The sequence below is a fragment of the Culicoides brevitarsis genome, chromosome 2 (genome assembly GCF_036172545.1).
Source record: "Culicoides brevitarsis isolate CSIRO-B50_1 chromosome 2, AGI_CSIRO_Cbre_v1, whole genome shotgun sequence".
NCBI classification, from domain to species: Eukaryota; Metazoa; Arthropoda; class Insecta; order Diptera; family Ceratopogonidae; genus Culicoides; species Culicoides brevitarsis.
In genome coordinates this window covers 26,184,259-26,202,297 of record NC_087086.1, presented here as the reverse complement: position 1 = coordinate 26,202,297, position 18,039 = coordinate 26,184,259, and the positions used below count along the sequence as shown (strand labels likewise).

Sequence of the window (18,039 nt, the reverse complement as noted above, 5' to 3'; positions counted from 1 at the left end):
CATCGCTGTCGTTGGCTAAACGTTTTGCTTTGTCACCAACAACATTCACATCGCATTCTCATGGCAGAGGGGCCTACTTTTGGACCCATTTTTCCGCATAATCCGTGCTCCGAACCCGCAAATTCATCCGTAAAAGTGTGCTACGGTGTGCTGGCAAGGCCACCCGGGTACTTTTGGTGATTTTTTCGCGCAAATTCGGGCACATTTCAACACTTTTCCGAAAAGTTAACAGCTCAATTCTCGGTGAAAAGTTGTCTCTGTGGATGCAGAATGTGTGTTATTTTGCGGACGAGTTCATTTTTTGGACTTTTCGAGGGAAGGTCGCGCGACATGAGCACGAGAAACGTACGGCAACGCCCTGATTGGCTACCGAGAATGGCATAAATACATAAGAAACTGGCCAGGGATTGGCTGAAATGCGGCAAAAGTACTCGTGATTGGCGAAACACCTGAAAAATGGACCAATGAGCGTGCGAGATTCTTGGCTCGCGTAACGCATAGATGGTGCCCGTGCAGAAGTCTGAGTTTAATTTTGTCATTCGTCGAGTTCGGATCGAAAATGAGCGTAAATTTTAAAAAATCAAGCTTTATTAAATTTGTGAAGTATTTTTTTGTCAAAAAGTGCTAGAAACTGCAGATAAAAACGTTTGACGTCGAAAAAACTGTGAAAAACACGCGTTTTATCTGAAAGAGGGTAAGTAAGGCAGTGACTCCGTTCGATAAAAAAAAATTGTGATTATGAAAAAAAATTTCCTCTTCGCTACGTCTCCATCGGCCGCAACAAAAGGGCTTCTTCGAGTCTTTTTCCGTGCCCCGTGCCTCCGTCAAACAGCTCCGTGGCGATTTCCGTGTGCGAGATAATTGGGAAGCGAAGTGACGAAAAATTATTGCAAGCGTCATAGGAGCTTCTCACGGACTCTGGGTGGCATTTTCGCGTGGCACGACTCTCGAAATGGCCCAGTGACGACGCAAAAGCCCAAAAAGTCGCTGAAAACGCTCGAAAATCAGACACTTTTAGTGTTGTTTCACGAAACTTTTTAAAACGTCGCATAATGTTGTAATTTTTTTTTTCTTCTCTCACAAAATGTTCGCACGCACACACCGAAAGGAGTATATAGCGCGAGTGCTGCTGCCATGGTGTGTGTGCGAATTGTGCCAAAACACCAAGAAAACGGAAAAGTCGCGGAAATTCAGTGAAAAAATGTGAAATTTCTGTGACAAAAGCCCCGTGAATGCAAGTTTTCCGGGAAATTCGCGTCGAAATCTGTGCCAAAAGCCAAATAAACAGCATTTTGTCTCAAGCGAGGGGCATTGAAAATTTGTGTAACAATATGCGTTTATTTACTACACACTCACGCACACACTCTCACCGAAGCAACTTCCATATGATAGGCGACTCTGCACGATGCCAGGTACGTCACAGACAAAAGAAGAGGCAAAATAGTCAAGCATCATCATTTCTCGGGGCCTTTTTTCTTTATCACCAAATTATTCGAAGCCTTTTCCCCGAATTTCATGTTAAAATCTCCAATTTCCCCTAAAAAAAAATTAAAAAATTAAAATTTCATCAAAAAAAATTAAAATAAATTTCATGCATGGAGAAAAAATCCTTGAAAGTCACGAATCCAAGGTGTTTCACGAAAAAAAAAAAAATGGCTAAGCTCTTGAAACTACCGTCAAAACGGGCCTTTTGTTAACCCTGCTTCACATACAAGGTGCACATCTGATAATAAACCGTTCGTTGTAGTAGTTGTGGTGGTGCTACGGAGCAAAAAAGTTGCGAGAATGTTTGGGTGAGCAAGCAGAGAAAGACGAAAAGTGAAGAAAACGCCTCAGTTGGTGCCTCATTCGGCATCGAGACACGTTGATTCGTGTCTTGTCCCATTTTCGGATGCCTCTGAATCATCTCACATGCAGTAACTAAGCGCTAAAATGACGGATTTCATGCAGAAAGTGAATAATATTTTGATTTGCTGCACGAAAAATTCGAAAAATGTTCCACGTTTGCGATTTTTCTTCAAGATTTTTGAGGAATTTCTTGAATTTTTTTAAAAATTTTTTAAAAAACATTAAAAAATAATTAAAAATTGAACAGGAATTACTGCCAAATTGAGATTTCTCTCTGAAAAGTCTCTGAAACAAGACAACCGTCATCAAAATGTAGTTAATTTGGTTGAAAATTTCATATCACATCGACGAAATCCACCGATGATGATGACGAAAAAACCCGAACTCTCGTATACCAAAGCAGTTTTGACGTCTTTCCATGTAGTGGTGTTGCTCGCATTGCGTTGTTATGACGAACAATGAAAATAAATTCACTTTTTCCTGAGTTTTTGGTCGATTTTTGACAATTTTTCTTGAATTTTTATAAAAAATTCTTCTAAAAAAAATTTTTTTTTAATTAAAATTTTGAATTTTTCGTGTCAACACGGAGCCAAGTAGCAACATGAGTCGCCTCGGAGCATATGTATATGTGATCAACAGTGCCTCTCATTGGCTGGCGACTTACGTAATGTGTGGCAGTGTGTGTTATTTACTCCGAAAAGTCGTCTTCTCGTCGATACTCGAGGCTCGGTAGTGAGTGTGCGACGACGACAGCAACGTGAACAGCACTAAAGACGAAAAAAAAGGAAATTTTTTCGAAAAAAAGTTTCTTTTTCGCCAGAAATATTTTTCATTGACACCGTTTACTGAGCACAATTACTTCGCGGACCCGTTTTTGGCCCAATTATGACATCGCCAGCGACGAATCAGGTGAATTTTTTGAAGAAACCTGCAAAAATTTTTGAGAAAAAAAAACGTGGATCGATAAAAATGGAGGAACAACTCGTGAAATTTTATTTTTCGAACCACTTCCGATTTGGTTCCAACGAATTTTTAAGATTTCGCAACAACAACAACAAAAAAATGCTTTTTTTTCGGGTAAAACTAATCGAGACCAGTTATAGGCACAAAAAAAACTTGTACAGAACAACACGTGTGTGTGCAAGTTGCCCTCCTTTCCTTCCCGTCCGTCGTCGTCGTCGTGGTCGTAGATATGTGAGAATGTGATTTCGCAACAGCAGCAGCCGCGCGCGCGAGACAACGAGAGAAGAAGAGGCAGAGAGAATCGCGCGTAGAACGATTTCTAGAACGAATTCTTGCTCGGCAGCAGCAGCAGCAGCGGCGAATTTTGTTGTTGAATGGGACACTTTTTGTGTTTGTGTGCGATTTTTCCGCAAATAAATGTTATTTTTCCGCGTATGTGTTGTTGTTGTTGAGGATGACGACGACGACGACGATGCAAAAACTCACACATGAAAGGAGGGGAGCGATAGTGCGCGAGTATTTCACAAGTACATGCGCATATCGCGGCTTTTTTTGCATTGTTTGTTGTGATTTCTTTTTTGTGTTTTGGGTGTTTTTATTTACGAACGACGGAGTAGAGTTCTTTTTATCGCTTTTTAGAAGAATTTTGTTGGAAATTCGGTGTTAGGAGCGTGGTTTTGAAATTTTTAGATGAAAAAATAATTTTTATGTGACGATTTTTTAAGAAAACTTAAATTTTTGTTCAATTTTAAAAGTAGAAATCCATTGAAATTAATTCAAAAATTAAAATAAAATTTAAATTAAAAAAAAATAAAATTTTTTGTTTAAAATCTCAAAATTTAATTTAATTATTTTTATAGAAAATTATTTTTTTGAACAATTTAAAGATAATTTTTCTTTCAATTTTGAATAATTTTCACAAATTATTTTTCCGGTTTTTTATTTATGTAATTTTCAAAAAAAAATTCAAAAAAATAATTTAAAAAAAAAAAAAATAAAACAAATAAAAATTCTTCTTCTAATTCTTCTTATCATAAAAGTTTGAATAATTTCTAAGACAAATTTCTATTAAATTTTTTAAATTTCGCATTTTTAATAAAATTATTAGAATTTTCCATCGATTTTATGATATTAAAAAATTATTTATTGTTTAGAATTAATTTTTGACTCAAAATATTTGGACTTCCTTTTACAAAAAAATAAATAAATAAATAAAAACTAATTTTTCACTAATTATTATTTATTTAAAATCTTGATTTTTTTTTTAATTTATTAAAAAAATTTTTTTTTTTTATTTTTTTTACTTTTTGCTCATAAAAATAAAAAAAATCTAAGCAAAAAATTTTCTAATAAATAAATGAAAGCTCTAAGATTTTTTTTTTAATTAGTTTTTGTTTATTTATTTTTTTTAATGATAAACGAAATAATTTTTTATCAACTTTATATAAATAAATAAAAAAAAAATTAAATAAAATTTGAAAATAAATTTAAATAAAAAATTATTGGTTTCTTATATTCAAAATCTTGAAGTTTTACAATATTTTTATTAATATTTTTTAAAATTAATATTTTAATTTTTTTAATTGTTTTTTATTTTTAAAAAATAATTTTTTAATCAACCATTAATTAATTTTATTTAAATTTTATAAAAATTTAAATTTTTTCTATTAAAAATTATTTTTTTAATTTAAAATTTGTGATCTCAAATATAAAAAAATATTTAAAAAATATTAAAAAATTATTTAAAAAATTAAAATTTAAAAATAAAACGCGCTCAACTAATTTCCTCAACACTAAATTTCTCCGCCTATTTCCTTTCTTTCTTTCTAGAATTTATTCGCGCAACAAGAAATAAATTTTTTGTCCATGTCGCAAAAAAAAAACTATTGTCTTATCATGTCTTATTGTCTCTAATAAAGAGTCGAACGTTGTGCAATATCCTGAAAGTTTAATAACCTCACAGAAAATCCCTTTTATTGTTGTTCCATTCATCGATTCCAAAAACATATCAACCTGCCCTCATTCACTCTTTGCCATCCATTCACGTATGCCGGTCACCCTAATAAACGCGTTTTATTGTTCACTCGTTGCATAGATGAATTCATAATAATAATTACACGACTTGTGTCGACTTGTACAAAATATAAATTTACTTTTTTTTTTTTTTTGAAGTAACAGAGAGAATATAACTTGATTTTCCCTTGAATACATTATAAAGTATTGCATTGTACCTAAAAATACACAAAACTTTCTCAATACACACGACGTCTCTGAATTAACCAAATATCTATCATTCACATGTTGTAGATACAACTCACGACGACGACGACGACGAGAGAGCGACGAATCAACAACAACGCCTTTCGTGGTGCTTTCGGGTCCCTTTGGCTGTAGTTGTAACGTTTTATATAGAAAAGCACACACACACTGCCACACATTATCACACATTGCACGACGACGTACATAACAACATTGTCATTGTTGTTCAATGTTCATGATGATATGTTGTGTTCACTAAAATTTTATTTAGTATAGAGTTGTTACTTAATCTATATTGACCTGAAAGATTTTTTAGTTGAAACGGTTGTGCGTTGTTGCGCTTTAAAATATCGCTTTTCTCACCTAAAAAATGGCAGAAAAAGACCTTTTTGACAAGGAAAAACTCATTTTACGCTAAAATCACGCGTGAAAAGCCCCGCAAATGGTATGTGACGCTCTAATTTGATTAAAATTTCCTCGTTTTGGAGCACAAATTGTTGTTGCCGCCGCTCTTTTGTACTCGCAATTTATTGTTGCGTAGCATTAATCGATATTTTATTGTTTCATATTGCATTTTTTCCTCCTTGCACGTTCCTTGGTGTCTTCTGGCAATCGATTCGACGCCAAAAATGCACAAGAAAAAACCAGTTTGGTACCTCAAGTGACGGAAAAAAACTGTAAAAGTGAAAAAAGTACGTGATTTTAGTGAAAAAAAAATTAAAATAAACCTAGAGCTGGCAAAAATAAATAACATTAACATTCATTTAAGTTAAATAAATTTACTTTTACAATAAAAAATACTCACTCACACTCGTTCGTTCGGGTTTTCTTGCTCATGTGTCGAGCGTAGTGCCACTATGGCACACATACCGACCGATACCTCGTCTTCCTCTCCGCGCGCTAACTGCTAAACTAAGCGAATTCCGTCAAAAAAGTGATAATTCTCGAGTTTTGTGACGAGATTTGGGGTTTTGAAGGCGATTTCGCCCACTCGAGGCATCATCACGTGTACCGATGGAGCTACAGTCGCAAACAAAACGACGAAAAATGAGTCCATCCGAGTGTTGTGTGTGTCGAATGAGATGTCTGAAGAGGAAAAAACTTGTTCTGCAATTCATATAAGCTCAAAACAACATCAAAACCTGTGTTTTCTCCCTACTTTACACGCGCGCACTGCCGCTGTTGCGTTGCGTCTGCTGTAAAATAAATCGAATATTAACCGTTTTTATCTAAAATTGTTTCTTCTTCTTTTTTTTCATGTGTATTTACAGCACTTTGTGTGCCACAAAAACAACAACAACAACAACAAAAGTCGAGTGACAAGATTAGTAATTCAACAAAAGCAACAACAACACAAAGAACAGCGAGAAGATCTGATAAAACACACCACGGAGAAAACGGGAAAAACGTGAAACTTTCTTGGAAATCATAAATGTACAAGAAGCAGCGTAGCGAGCGAGAATGAAACGTGGAAGAGCCGAAGAAGTACAATTTGGGCAGCCGAGGAATGCAGCTGCCCCAACGCCAACGCATCGTCTCACGACCGGACAACAAGCTGCCGGCGGAGGTCCCCAAATTCAATATCAACTGACAAATGTCCTCAAGAATGCTCCGAGTGGCGAGCAAACGCAATTGTCTGGTACAGCACAACATGTCGTTCAGTATTCATCAAGTACGTTTTTTTTTAAATAATTTTTTTTTATTTAAAAAAGTGCAATTTTATTAAAATATTTTGGATTAATTTTTTAAAAATTCCAAAAGTGGTCAAGAGAAAAAGAAATTTAATCAAAAATTATAAAAAAATTAAAAAAATTAAATTTTTGCTCAAAACACTGAATAAATAATATTTCTATAACTCTAAATATTTCAATTAAAAAAAAAATAAATTGATTAGAAATATTTTTTCTTACAAAAAAAAAGTATTAAAAATAAAAGAAAAATTAATTATGAATTTTTTAAATTCCTTAAATTTTTAAAATCAAATTTTTACAAATTTTTCTTAACAATTAAAATTATTTATTCACATTTTATTATTTTATTAAAAAATTATTCAAAATTAAAATAAAAATTAATCAAGACTTTTTTTTATAATTTTTTAATAAATTAATTAATCATTATTTTTTTTTTTTTTAAAAATTATTCCGAAAATTAATTAATAATTTTTTATGCATACCAACATTAATTTTTTCTTCAAAAAATTAAAGAAAAATTTTGTATGCATTTTTAAAAATTTTTATTAATTTTATTTTATTTTTTTTTTTTTTTTTTGTTGAAAATTTTACCTAATTTATTTCTTTAAATTTGTTTTATTTTTTTGTTAAAAATTTTTATTTATTTCTTTTAAAATACATTCAAGAATATTTTTTTTAATTATTTAAAATTTATTTAATAATAAAATTAAAAAAATATTTTATTAAAAATTATTTAAAAAAAAAAATCTAATTCGAAAAATATTAAAAACTTTAAATTAAATTAAATTTAATTATTTATTTTCTATTTAATATTTCAAAATTTAAATTAATGTGAAAAAATTCAAAAATTGCACTTGAATATTTTTCAAAAAATAAAATTACGAAAAATACTAATTTATTTTTTCTCTTTCTCGTTTAGCTTATTCAGCACCAATTGCTGCAAGTAATTTATCAAAGCCCGGAATACAAGCTACGCAAGGAACAATGTATGTCGTCAACTCTACGATGGGCAGCAATGCACCGACAAACAACTCATTGCGACACAAAAGTGGTCCCCAAGTCGGTTCCTCAACGCAAATGAATCCGGTGCAGCAAATGGCACCTGGCGCCACTCCCGTAACGCCCCAACAACCGGGTCAAGCGCAGCAATTCCAACGCCTCAAGGTCGAAGATGCCCTGAGCTATTTGGACGAAGTGAAATTCAAGTTTGGCAATCAGCCGCAAGTGTACAACGATTTCCTCGACATCATGAAGGAATTCAAGTCGCAAAGTATCGATACGCCCGGCGTCATTCAACGTGTCTCGAACCTGTTCAAGGGACATCCGCAACTGATTGTCGGTTTCAACACCTTCTTACCGCCCGGCTACAAAATTGAGGTGCAAGCGACAGATAACGAGTATCAAGTATCGGTGTCGATGCCATCGCCCTCCGGCGGTAATTCCATTGCGCCGCAACCTAGTCCGCCACACAAATTGGCAATTTTGCAGGGAAGTGGCGGCCCCACGACAATTCACATGCAATCGACAGCCAATTTAATTCCACACAGTATCACGACGACCGGGCATCCGCAACAAATCCATCAAATGCAATCGCAAACGATATCGTCCGGGCAGATAATTCAAACGGCGCCGCAATCTGTGGGCCCGCAACAATCGCAAAATGCGCCCCAGGCACCGCAAAATCTCTCGCAAGTCACGCAAGTGCAGCCGCAGCAGCAGCAACCGCAAAACATCCCACCACAAAACTACAGCAGTGCACTTGGGCGTGCCGTTGCCGAGCGCGAACGTACTATTTCGGGTCCAACAATCTCATCCAGCTCCGCATCCGGGCTCAATTCGGTGAGTTCGGTGCCACCGCCGCCCTCACAATCGCAACCGCAGCCCAGCAACATCGTGGCACCCATGCAACGAATGAACGAGCCGCCATCCACTTTGGGCGGTTTGCATCGCATCGCGAACGCGCATCACCAAATGATGCAAAACGAGGCAGGGCAATCGGCGCCTCCCAACCAGCCCGTCGAATTCAATCATGCGATCACGTACGTCAACAAGATCAAAAATCGTTTCCAATCGCAGCCGGAAAAATACAAAAGATTCCTCGAAATTCTCCACACGTACCAGAAAGAGCAAAAAGTCTCGAAAGACGGCACCACCGCCAAGCAACTCACGGAAGCCGAAGTTTACGCCCAAGTCGCCAAGCTGTTCGACAATCAAGAAGATCTCCTGCGCGAATTTGGCCAATTTTTGCCCGATGCCACGGCACATCCCTCGAGTTTCAACATCAGCAAGACGCACGTGCACAACGAACACAAAAAGATGATGTCGAGTTTTCCGAGTCCGCATCATCCGAACATCAAGGCGCCGTACAACAACAATTCGCAGAACAATGTGGCGCGTCCCGATCGCAACAGTAATGCAAGTAGCGCCATCGGTGGAGGCCCCCATCAAAACGATTTCCACATGAATGACAAAGATTTCCACATGCGCAACGAAAAAGACGGACGAAATCATGTCGGTAACAAGGCTTATGGGTCAAGTGGCGGCGTGAAACGATCTTCGTCCTTTAATCAATTGCCGCCGATGATGAACAATCGCGATGGGCAACCACCGCCGAAGCGGCATAAACCAGTGCGGGTTGATGTGTCCTTAGCGGAGGCTTCGAAATACGGCACTCTTAGTGATTACGCATTTTTCGACAAAGTTCGTTCGTCACTTCGCACTCCCGAGGTCTACGAGAACTTTTTGCGCTGCCTGACACTTTTTAACCAGGAAATAATCTCAAAATCCGAACTTTTGACGCTTTGCACGCCCTTTTTGAACAAATTCCCCGAGCTGCTGAAGTGGTTCCAAGACTTCCTCGGCCCGTCAACTGTTTCCGAGGGACTTCCGATTAACGCAGCGCAACGCCAGGACCGCACCCAAAGCGAACTCGCGCAGGAAGTTGATCTTTCCACGTGCAAACGACTCGGTGCCAGTTACTGCGCCCTCCCGAAAACGAGCGAACAGAAAAAATGCTCCGGGCGTACGGCGCTGTGCAAAGAAGTGCTGAACGACACGTGGGTTTCGTTCCCGACATGGGCTGAGGACTCAACTTTTGTGACGTCACGCAAGACGCAGTACGAGGAATTCATTTATCGCTGCGAAGACGAGCGTTTTGAGCTGGATGTCGTCATTGAAACAAACAGTGCGACAATTCGCGTGCTCGAGGGTGTCCACAAGAAACTTTCTCGCATGTCGCCGGAGGAAATTGCGCGATACCGCTTGGATGACTATCTCGGTGGCACGTCGCAAACGATCCATCAACGGGCACTGAGGCGAATTTACGGCGAAAAAGCGGCCGAAATTATTCAGGGATTGAAGAAAAATCCAGTCGTGGCGGTGCCCGTGGTGCTGCGACGCCTCAAAGCGAAGGAAGAGGAATGGCGAGAAGCGCAAAAGGGTTTCAACAAGCAGTGGCGCGAACAAAACGAGAAATATTACTTGAAGTCGCTCGATCATCAGGGCATCAATTTCAAGCAGAATGACATCAAGGCGTTGCGATCCAAGAGTCTCTTTAACGAGATCGAGACGCTGTATGATGAGCGGCACGAACAAAATGAAGAAGGCACAACGGAGCCAATTACGGGCCCGCATCTGACACTTCCGTACAAAGACAAGACGATCCTCGATGACGCAGCTAACCTCCTTATACATCACGTGAAACGCCAAACGGGTGCCCAGAAGCAGGAAAAGGCACGAATTAAGCACATTTTGCGACAATTCGTTCCGGATCTCTTCTTTTCGCCGCGACAACAAATGAGTGACGATGAACGAGAAGATGGTAAGTTTAATTTATTTTTTTCTCTAAAAAAAAGGCTGCTCTTAATTTATTTAAAAATTTTATCTAAAAAAAAATTTTTTTAATCAAAGTAAATTTTTATTTTTTTAAAAATTTTAAAAACATTTAAAAAAAGTTTTATAAAAATTATTAAAAAAAAAAATAGAAAATTGAGAGATTTTTAGAAAAAAATACTGAATTTAACAATTTTTTCTTATTTTTTATTCAAAGGTTAAAATTTGCATTTTAAATTAATTTATTTTACTAAAAAAAAATAAATTTTTGGCTTTTTAAAAAATTTTAAGCTTTTTTATATTTTTTGTAAATTTTTTTTTTTGTTTCAATTTTAAATTTTGAAATTATTTGTAATGAAAATTAAATTTTCATGTTTTTTTTTTTCAAAAAAACAATAAATATTTTTTTTACAGAATTTTCGACTTTTAAAAATAATGTCATAAATTAAAAATAAATTAAATAATTTTTTTATATTTTTTAGAAAAGAAAAAAGTTTGAAAACTTTAAAATATTTTTAAAAATCCAATCTAAAGAAAAATAAAAAAAAAATAAATTCTGTTAAAAGAAAATTTTAGAGAAAAAAAAACTATTAAAATTCAAATTCATTAAATATAAAAAATTAAAATTTAAAAAAATCTTAAAAATTTTTAAAATATTTTAATTTTCGTATTTTTTTTTTAATTTAAAAAAAATAAGAGCAGCTAAAATATTTTTTTTTTTGCATGAATACAGTAGAAAATAATTAACAAAAAATTTATGGTTTGAATATTTTTTCTAACTAACAATTTTTCTTTTTCACCTTCTCCTGTGTGTGCCTTTTGCTTGTCCCAAAAAAAAAAACCCCGAAAACAAAAATTGTAAAGTATTCCCCTTCTCTGCAGATGACAAAGACATGGATGTGGATGGCGAGGGCGGCAGTCCCAGCAGCAGCGCTTCCAAGTCAAAATCGAAATCGAACGCAGCGGACGACAGCAAAGACAGTCTCGCATCGAAAATCATCAGCCAACTATCCAGTAACAACAGTACAACCTCGTCATGCAGTGATAACAACAAAGATGTCGTCGCGTCATCACAAAGCGGCACAGAGACGCAAACCACAACAACAACAACCACCAACACCGCGACAACTGATAGTATTAGCTCCAAGACAAGTGCTAAAGATGCCAATGACATCAAAGTTGAGATTAAGGAGGAGAAAGATCGTGATACGCCGAGTCCGCCGTTGCCGCAACACGCAATCAGCAAACATGCCGTAAGTTTCGAGATTTTTTTTTTTTTAAAGTCCCTTTGTCAAGAATGGGGAGAAAAGTTCCACGTGTTTCTCTCTTTACTCGCAAAGGCAGATAAAAGTCCATCTACGTTCACCAGCATTTAGTTCGAAATTTTTCATAACAAATGCTGTCTTTAGCTAGATCGACAAATGTTTACTTTTTTTCTTGTATCTCGGTCGCTATTTTTAGAATCGATCACATGTGAAGTGTGAATGAATCACTTTTTTCGTGTGTATAATTAACTTTACATCATCAAGAGAGAGAAGAATGTTCAAATACCGGTCCAGCGACTTTTTCATCGAGTGCAAGGCCAATTTCGAGCGATTTCACTGCGATAAGATTACAAAGTTGCTATGAACTAAATTTCGGTCGTTTTGGGGAAGCGCATGAAACGTTTAAAAGTAAATATTTACCTCAACTTATTTTGTATGTGGCACCAAACCGCAACTCCGTAATCTCAATACCAACACAAAAAGGCGATAATAAATTGAAAAAACGCGCAATTTGCTGCGTCGTACATTCCGTACATCGAAAAATAATAAAAATAACGAGATTACCTGTCATTCATATTCCTTCGAGTAGCGATCGTCTCCAATATTTTTCCGTAGTAGTTGTGATTGAATAAACACACAAAAAAAAGTATAAATACTCGAAAACAAAGGAAATGTAGACGCTCATGCGCGTACATTTCGCTTCGTGAGACTTCGTTATGTAAATATATAACAGAAATTTTACTACCACAACTACGTCGTCGCGTCTTGTTTATTTTGAATTTCACACATATTTGAAGCGTTTCGCTCAGAATTGGCTTTTGTACACATTTTGTGTGACGTAACGCGCGGTATATAGCAAAATATGTAAATATAGTCCCGGTTTTTCTTCTTATTTATTCGTCTTGTTCTCTGTTTTGAATTAGAATTTCTCCTCTCGTCGCATTTGCGCATTTTGCGATGCATTTTTCGCGATGCCCTTTGATCATATGTTCCGTGCCGGTCTGTTTGACCTACCTTCGTATGAAGTCCGGAGCTTTGATTTTCTTCATTTCCCCGTTTTTTAGACGATTAAATTTTAATATTTCGATATTTTTTTGACTCAGACTTGTCAAAAAAATAATTATAAAAAAATTTAAAAAAAAATAATAAAATAAAAAATTAAATAATAAATTAATTATTTTTTAGAAAAAAATAATTTTTTATCAATTTATTTATTTTATTGAATTTTATTAATTTTTAGTAAATTTTTGAAAAGCAAATTTTGAATTTTTTTTTAAAGATTTTTTAATTAAAAATCATAAAAAAAAATTAATTTTATAATTAATTGAATTTCAATTAAAATTCATTCAACTTACGTTGAGCACACTTTAATTAAAAAAAATATTTTTTTTTGTTATTTGACCAAAGTCAAAATTTAAAAAAAAAATATTTTTTATTAATTCTCGAAATATCCAAATTTAAACTCGAATAATTTTCAACTTTGCGTTGAAATTTAAATAAATATTTTTTTTTAAATATAAACAAAAATATTTTTCCAATATTTTTAATTTTTTTATTAAAATTGAAAAAAAATATTTTTTCTAAAATAATTAATTTTTTGATCGCCTTAAATAATCATGAAACCCGTAATCGACTAACGATTTAGGTCCCGTGAGAAAAATTTCCTGTTTCGTCATTTGAAACCGATGTGCAAGCTCGGCAACTTTTATCACGCTCAGTTTTGCTTTGTAAGACAAAAAAAAAACAGTAAAAATATTTTTCCTGCATATTTTATCAACACAATGCAATATTTACTTTTATTTTTTTTGTGTTTTAAATTCTACATTTTTTATATAAACTTTAAATTTTTACACAATTCATTCACGACGAAACTAACATTTACGTTTTTGTCTTTTGCAGGAAGAGGCATACACACTGTTCTTCGCGAATAATAACTGGTATTTATTTTTGCGATTGCACGCAATTTTGTGCGAACGTTTGCGAGCCATGTACGATCGTGCCCAAATTTTGCTGGAGGAAGAGAACCAAAACAAGCAGAATCGACGTGAAAGTACGGCGATTGCGCTCAAGCTCAAGCCGAAAAATGAGATTCCCGTGGAGGACTACTACCCGACGTTCCTGGATATGCTGAAGAATGTCTTGGATGGCAACTTGGAGGCAAACTCGTACGAGGATTCGCTTCGTGAGATGTTTGGCATTCATGCGTATGTGGCATTTACACTCGATCGGGTAAGAAATTTTTACGAAAATTTGAAAAAAAAAATTTTTTTAATTGAATTTTTCTTTGTTAGGTCGTCTCCAATGCCGTTCGGCAACTACAACATTGCGTTACGGAGCGAGGAGCTCTCGAATGTGTCGAACTTTTCCATGTCGAGCAGAAGAAACAAGGTGCCGGCGGATTATGCCGTACTGCTAGTAAACGATTACAAGCTGAACTAGCGTATCAGAGAAAAGCTGAAGCAGCCTTACAAGATGAAAATTGCTTCAAAATCTACATTGTAAGTTTTTTTTGAGGTCCCTCGAAATTTTTTTCAAATTTTTTGTCCCTCATCTTTCTGGAAAATTCGAGAATTTATAAAAATTTTATTAAAAATTACCGTTTTTAGAATTTTTTTTCAAATTTCGCCAAAAAAATTTAAATCTTTCGACTTTTTTAGTAAAAATATTTTTTTTTAAAAGAAATTTTTCTCTAAAATTTTTATTTTATGAAATTAATTTTTTTTTTTCTTTTTTAAATTCTTTACTTGAGATTTTTTATAATTAATTCTTAATTTAAAAAAAAGTCTAAAAAATCAAAAATTTAGTCTTTTCTTAATAAAAAATATCAATTTTGTAATTTTTGGGACAAAAAGTTTGAAATAAATTTTAAAAAATAATTGAAAATATAAATTTACTAATTTTTTCCCCCAATTTTCCTTTCAGTACAAAATCGACTGTCGCATCACAATTGAATTACTCGACACGGAGAGTGAGGACCCAAATACGGGTGTTGCGGGCGTCCAAAGTTGGACCAATTACTGCGAGCGACTCGCGAATCCGGCAGCAAGTGGTAGCAATAGCACCGCCGGAGGCAATGGATGTGCGGGATCAAGTGACTCTGGTGCCGGCACCAATGTTGAAATTAAAACTGAGAATCCGGATGATGATTCGGTAAGTGTTGATGCGTCGCGCCTTAGCATTTAGTCGCCTTTAGATCGATGAATTAGTGACATCGCCAGACTCTTTCATTTGGACTAAGGGCAAGAGCAAGAAAAATGTCAATTTCATTGCTGCAAAATGTCTGTCAATTCCTTGACGTTCCTTTTTGGGACGACAATTACATTTTTTTGAGTAACGAATTGATACGACATGCGGCATTTAAAACTGAAATTGATACAATTTTACTAAAAAAAATTTTTTTTTCTCTCATTCGCTTTTCTCCCTTCATACCATACCATCAACTCACCTCATATTGAATGTCTGTGTGTGTGTCATTGTACCAGGTTGCGGTTAAAGATTCATCAAATAATGTCAATAACACTAATAATAACAAAAACAACAATCAAGCGTAAATTTCAACGAACATCCTGTAAATAAAAAAAATGTGAAAATGCACTTTTTTGATTTTGTTTAATTTTTTTGTAAAAAAAATTGTCAATTTTGTCTCTTTGAATGTACAAAATGTAAACAACTTGAAAAAAAAATTGTAAAAAAATCTTAGAAATGTTTTTGTCCAAGCAATAAAATTTTTTAAATACAAAAATGTGTTTCTAACGAATTTTAATTAATTTTTTATTTAATTTTTATTTTTTGCACATTTTTTATTTTTAAAAAAATAATTAAATTTAATTAAATAATTATTTATTTAATTTAAATTAAATTTAATTAATTAATTTAAGTTTTTTTGAGTAACAGCCTGGTACAATGCTGTTTAAAATTCATCATCGCATCGCTCATTTTGCTCGTTGTCTCTTAGTATTTTTAAGTTTTTTTTATGTTTTATTTTATTTTTATTAATTTTCGTCCCAATTTACAGCGTGCCCCAATCGTTCCACGAAAAGCATCGTTCCTACCGCGAAACATTCGGCGCTTCCATGCGAAAAATCATCTCGCGACGTCGAAAGACATCGTGCTAATGTCAACATCGCCGACACCAAATGCCGCCGCGCCCGCTGCAATTACAACAACAACAACCAACACCTCGACCGTCGAATCGACGGCAAGTGCCACAATTACGAGCAACACAACGACCTCCTCGACTGGTGCCGCGGTAAATCAAACGACAACGACCTCGGTCTCACTCAATGCCTCGACATCGTCCACGACAACAACAACGACGACGACAACAAGTGCGAATGCCGATGGCACAAGTGTTCCGGCGAACGCCAATGACGATGCATGGAAACGTGGCGGTCCCGAGCGATGCGGTCAGAGTGTGAACGACAAGTCGGGATATCTCGTCGATGATCGATCGCAGGTGAAAATCAACTTTAATGCGTATAAAATGGTGTATGTGTCGCAAGGCTCGATATTTTACAAGAAAAATTCGTTACGACGAGCGAAACAGGTAAGAAAAAAATTTTTAATTTGAAATAAGGCCTTTAGATTGACGGTAAAGTCGGAAAAAATTAAAGTAGACTTTACCTCTGGGTAAAAGGCGAAATTAAAGTCAATGCAAACCGCGAGTTGTCTTACATAGACTAACACGCTTTAACATTATGGCGACATCTTTTCACAAATGAAGCTCAATAGTTTAAAAAAAAATGAAAAATTTCCAAATATTGCCCAAATTTGAAGTTTTAACTAAATTTTCCGAATTAAAACTTGAAAAAAAAAAATTTAAAAAATTTAAAAATAAAATAATATTAATTTAAAAAAAAATAAATTAATTTAAATAAAATTAATTAATAAAATTTTAATTAAAATTTAATTAATTTTTATTTTAAAAAACATTAATAATTAATATCATTAAAAATTAATTTAATATTCAATTTTAAAACTTTAAATAAAAAAATTATTCAAATAAAATTATAAAAAATTAAAAAGGAACCGCTGGATTGATATTTAAAATTAATTTTATTTTTTTTTTAGTTTTTCATTTTATTTTTTTTTTAAATTTTGAAGATTTTTTATTTCAGTCAGTTTTACAGTAAATTTTTTGAAAATTTATCATTTCAATAATTTTTGACCAAAATTGATGGAAAACTTTTTCCAATAAAAAATAAAAAAATACTGGACGAAACTATTGAGTTTAATTTTGTGTGATTTTATAAAAAAAAAACTTTAAACTAAAATTTCCTGTTTTTTTTCCTTTGCAGACACATCCAAGTGTGACGAAATTCAAGCATGAAAAGTTCAACAAGTACGTCAACTCGTGGCTCGAGAAGAACGTGACAGATGGACAACAAACGCAATGTCGTGACTGGCTCCTCGGTCGCAACACACCCGATCTCGTGTCCAACATAACGATCATAAAGCAAGAAACAAACACATCAAAGACACCTTATTTTGTATATAACAGATATAAAGTGGAGCAACTTGACAGTTAATATGCAAGAAAAAAGAATATTAAATCAAATGTAAATTTTAATTTAACATTTAAACGATTGTAAATATTTTTCCAATTAAATTTTGTTTAATTTATATCACACACTCACAGACAGAAAAAAAAACACTAGAATCAAGCTTCTATTCATTAAGTCTCATTTTAAGAGTGTTAAGTTTTTTTTTAATCCAAAATTTTTATTTTTTACAATAAAAACTAAAATGTTCGATAAATTAAGTGTTAAGCATCTAAATTATAAAAAAAAAGAAAAAAGTGACCTCCTTTTTCAAACACACACATTAAAAACACGTAGAATAGGAAAATGTCTCTTTTAAAAAAAAATCTTTCTTTTTTTGACAAGAAATTTCTGAGTAGTAGTAAAAATTTTCTCGAGTACAAAATGAAATTTCTTCAAAAGTCGCGTCAACATTCCTTTCTTCTAAATGTGAATGTGTCCAATTTCAATTTTTTAGCTGTAGATTTTTTTACATCAATATAAAATCAATTTGAAAGAAAAAGAAAAAAAACAAGTCTTTGTACATAAATAAGATTCGAAATAAGAGTATAAAAAGAGATATCTGAATGTTTTAATTAATTAAATATTAAAGTATAGGCAATAAAAATGATTTATTATTACAAAAAAACATATGAGAAAAAT

General features: G+C 33.9%; 1 protein-coding gene across 4 annotated transcripts; it reads left to right on the top strand.

Moving 5' to 3' along the window:
• The first annotated feature begins 42 nt into the window (after positions 1-42).
• On the top strand, positions 43-18,019 carry LOC134829785 (paired amphipathic helix protein Sin3a). Of its 4 annotated transcripts, none has more exons than XM_063843039.1 (10): positions 727-1,953; positions 2,096-2,757; positions 6,342-6,742; positions 7,681-10,581; positions 11,475-11,845; positions 13,757-14,086; positions 14,149-14,355; positions 14,780-15,007; positions 15,873-16,403; positions 17,155-18,019. In XM_063843039.1, the coding sequence occupies exons 3-10, from the start codon at positions 6,532-6,534 to the stop codon at positions 17,383-17,385; spliced, it is 5,010 nt and encodes a 1,669-aa protein (XP_063699109.1). In that variant the 5' UTR covers positions 727-1,953; positions 2,096-2,757; positions 6,342-6,531; the 3' UTR covers positions 17,386-18,019. The 4 variants fall into 4 exon arrangements, with proteins under 4 accessions (XP_063699111.1, XP_063699107.1, XP_063699109.1 ...); XM_063843038.1 differs by adding an exon at positions 5,119-5,515 and having other exon boundaries at positions 727-2,757; XM_063843037.1 differs by lacking the exons at positions 727-1,953; positions 2,096-2,757 and adding an exon at positions 44-694.
• The last annotated feature ends 20 nt before the right edge of the window (positions 18,020-18,039 follow it).

What these genes read in the sequence shown, in the direction of transcription:
- LOC134829785 (XM_063843037.1), top strand. Translation starts at nt 6,532, where the DNA reads ATGAAACGTGGAAGAGCCGAAGAAGTACAATTTGGGCAGCCGAGGAAT. An exon ending in TGGCATTTACACTCGATCGG is followed by an intron (nt 14,087 to 14,148) that starts GTAAGAAATTTT and finishes TTTCTTTGTTAG; the next exon opens with GTCGTCTCCAATGCCGTTCG. An exon ending in ATTGCTTCAAAATCTACATT is followed by an intron (nt 14,356 to 14,779) that starts GTAAGTTTTTTT and finishes TTTTCCTTTCAG; the next exon opens with TACAAAATCGACTGTCGCAT.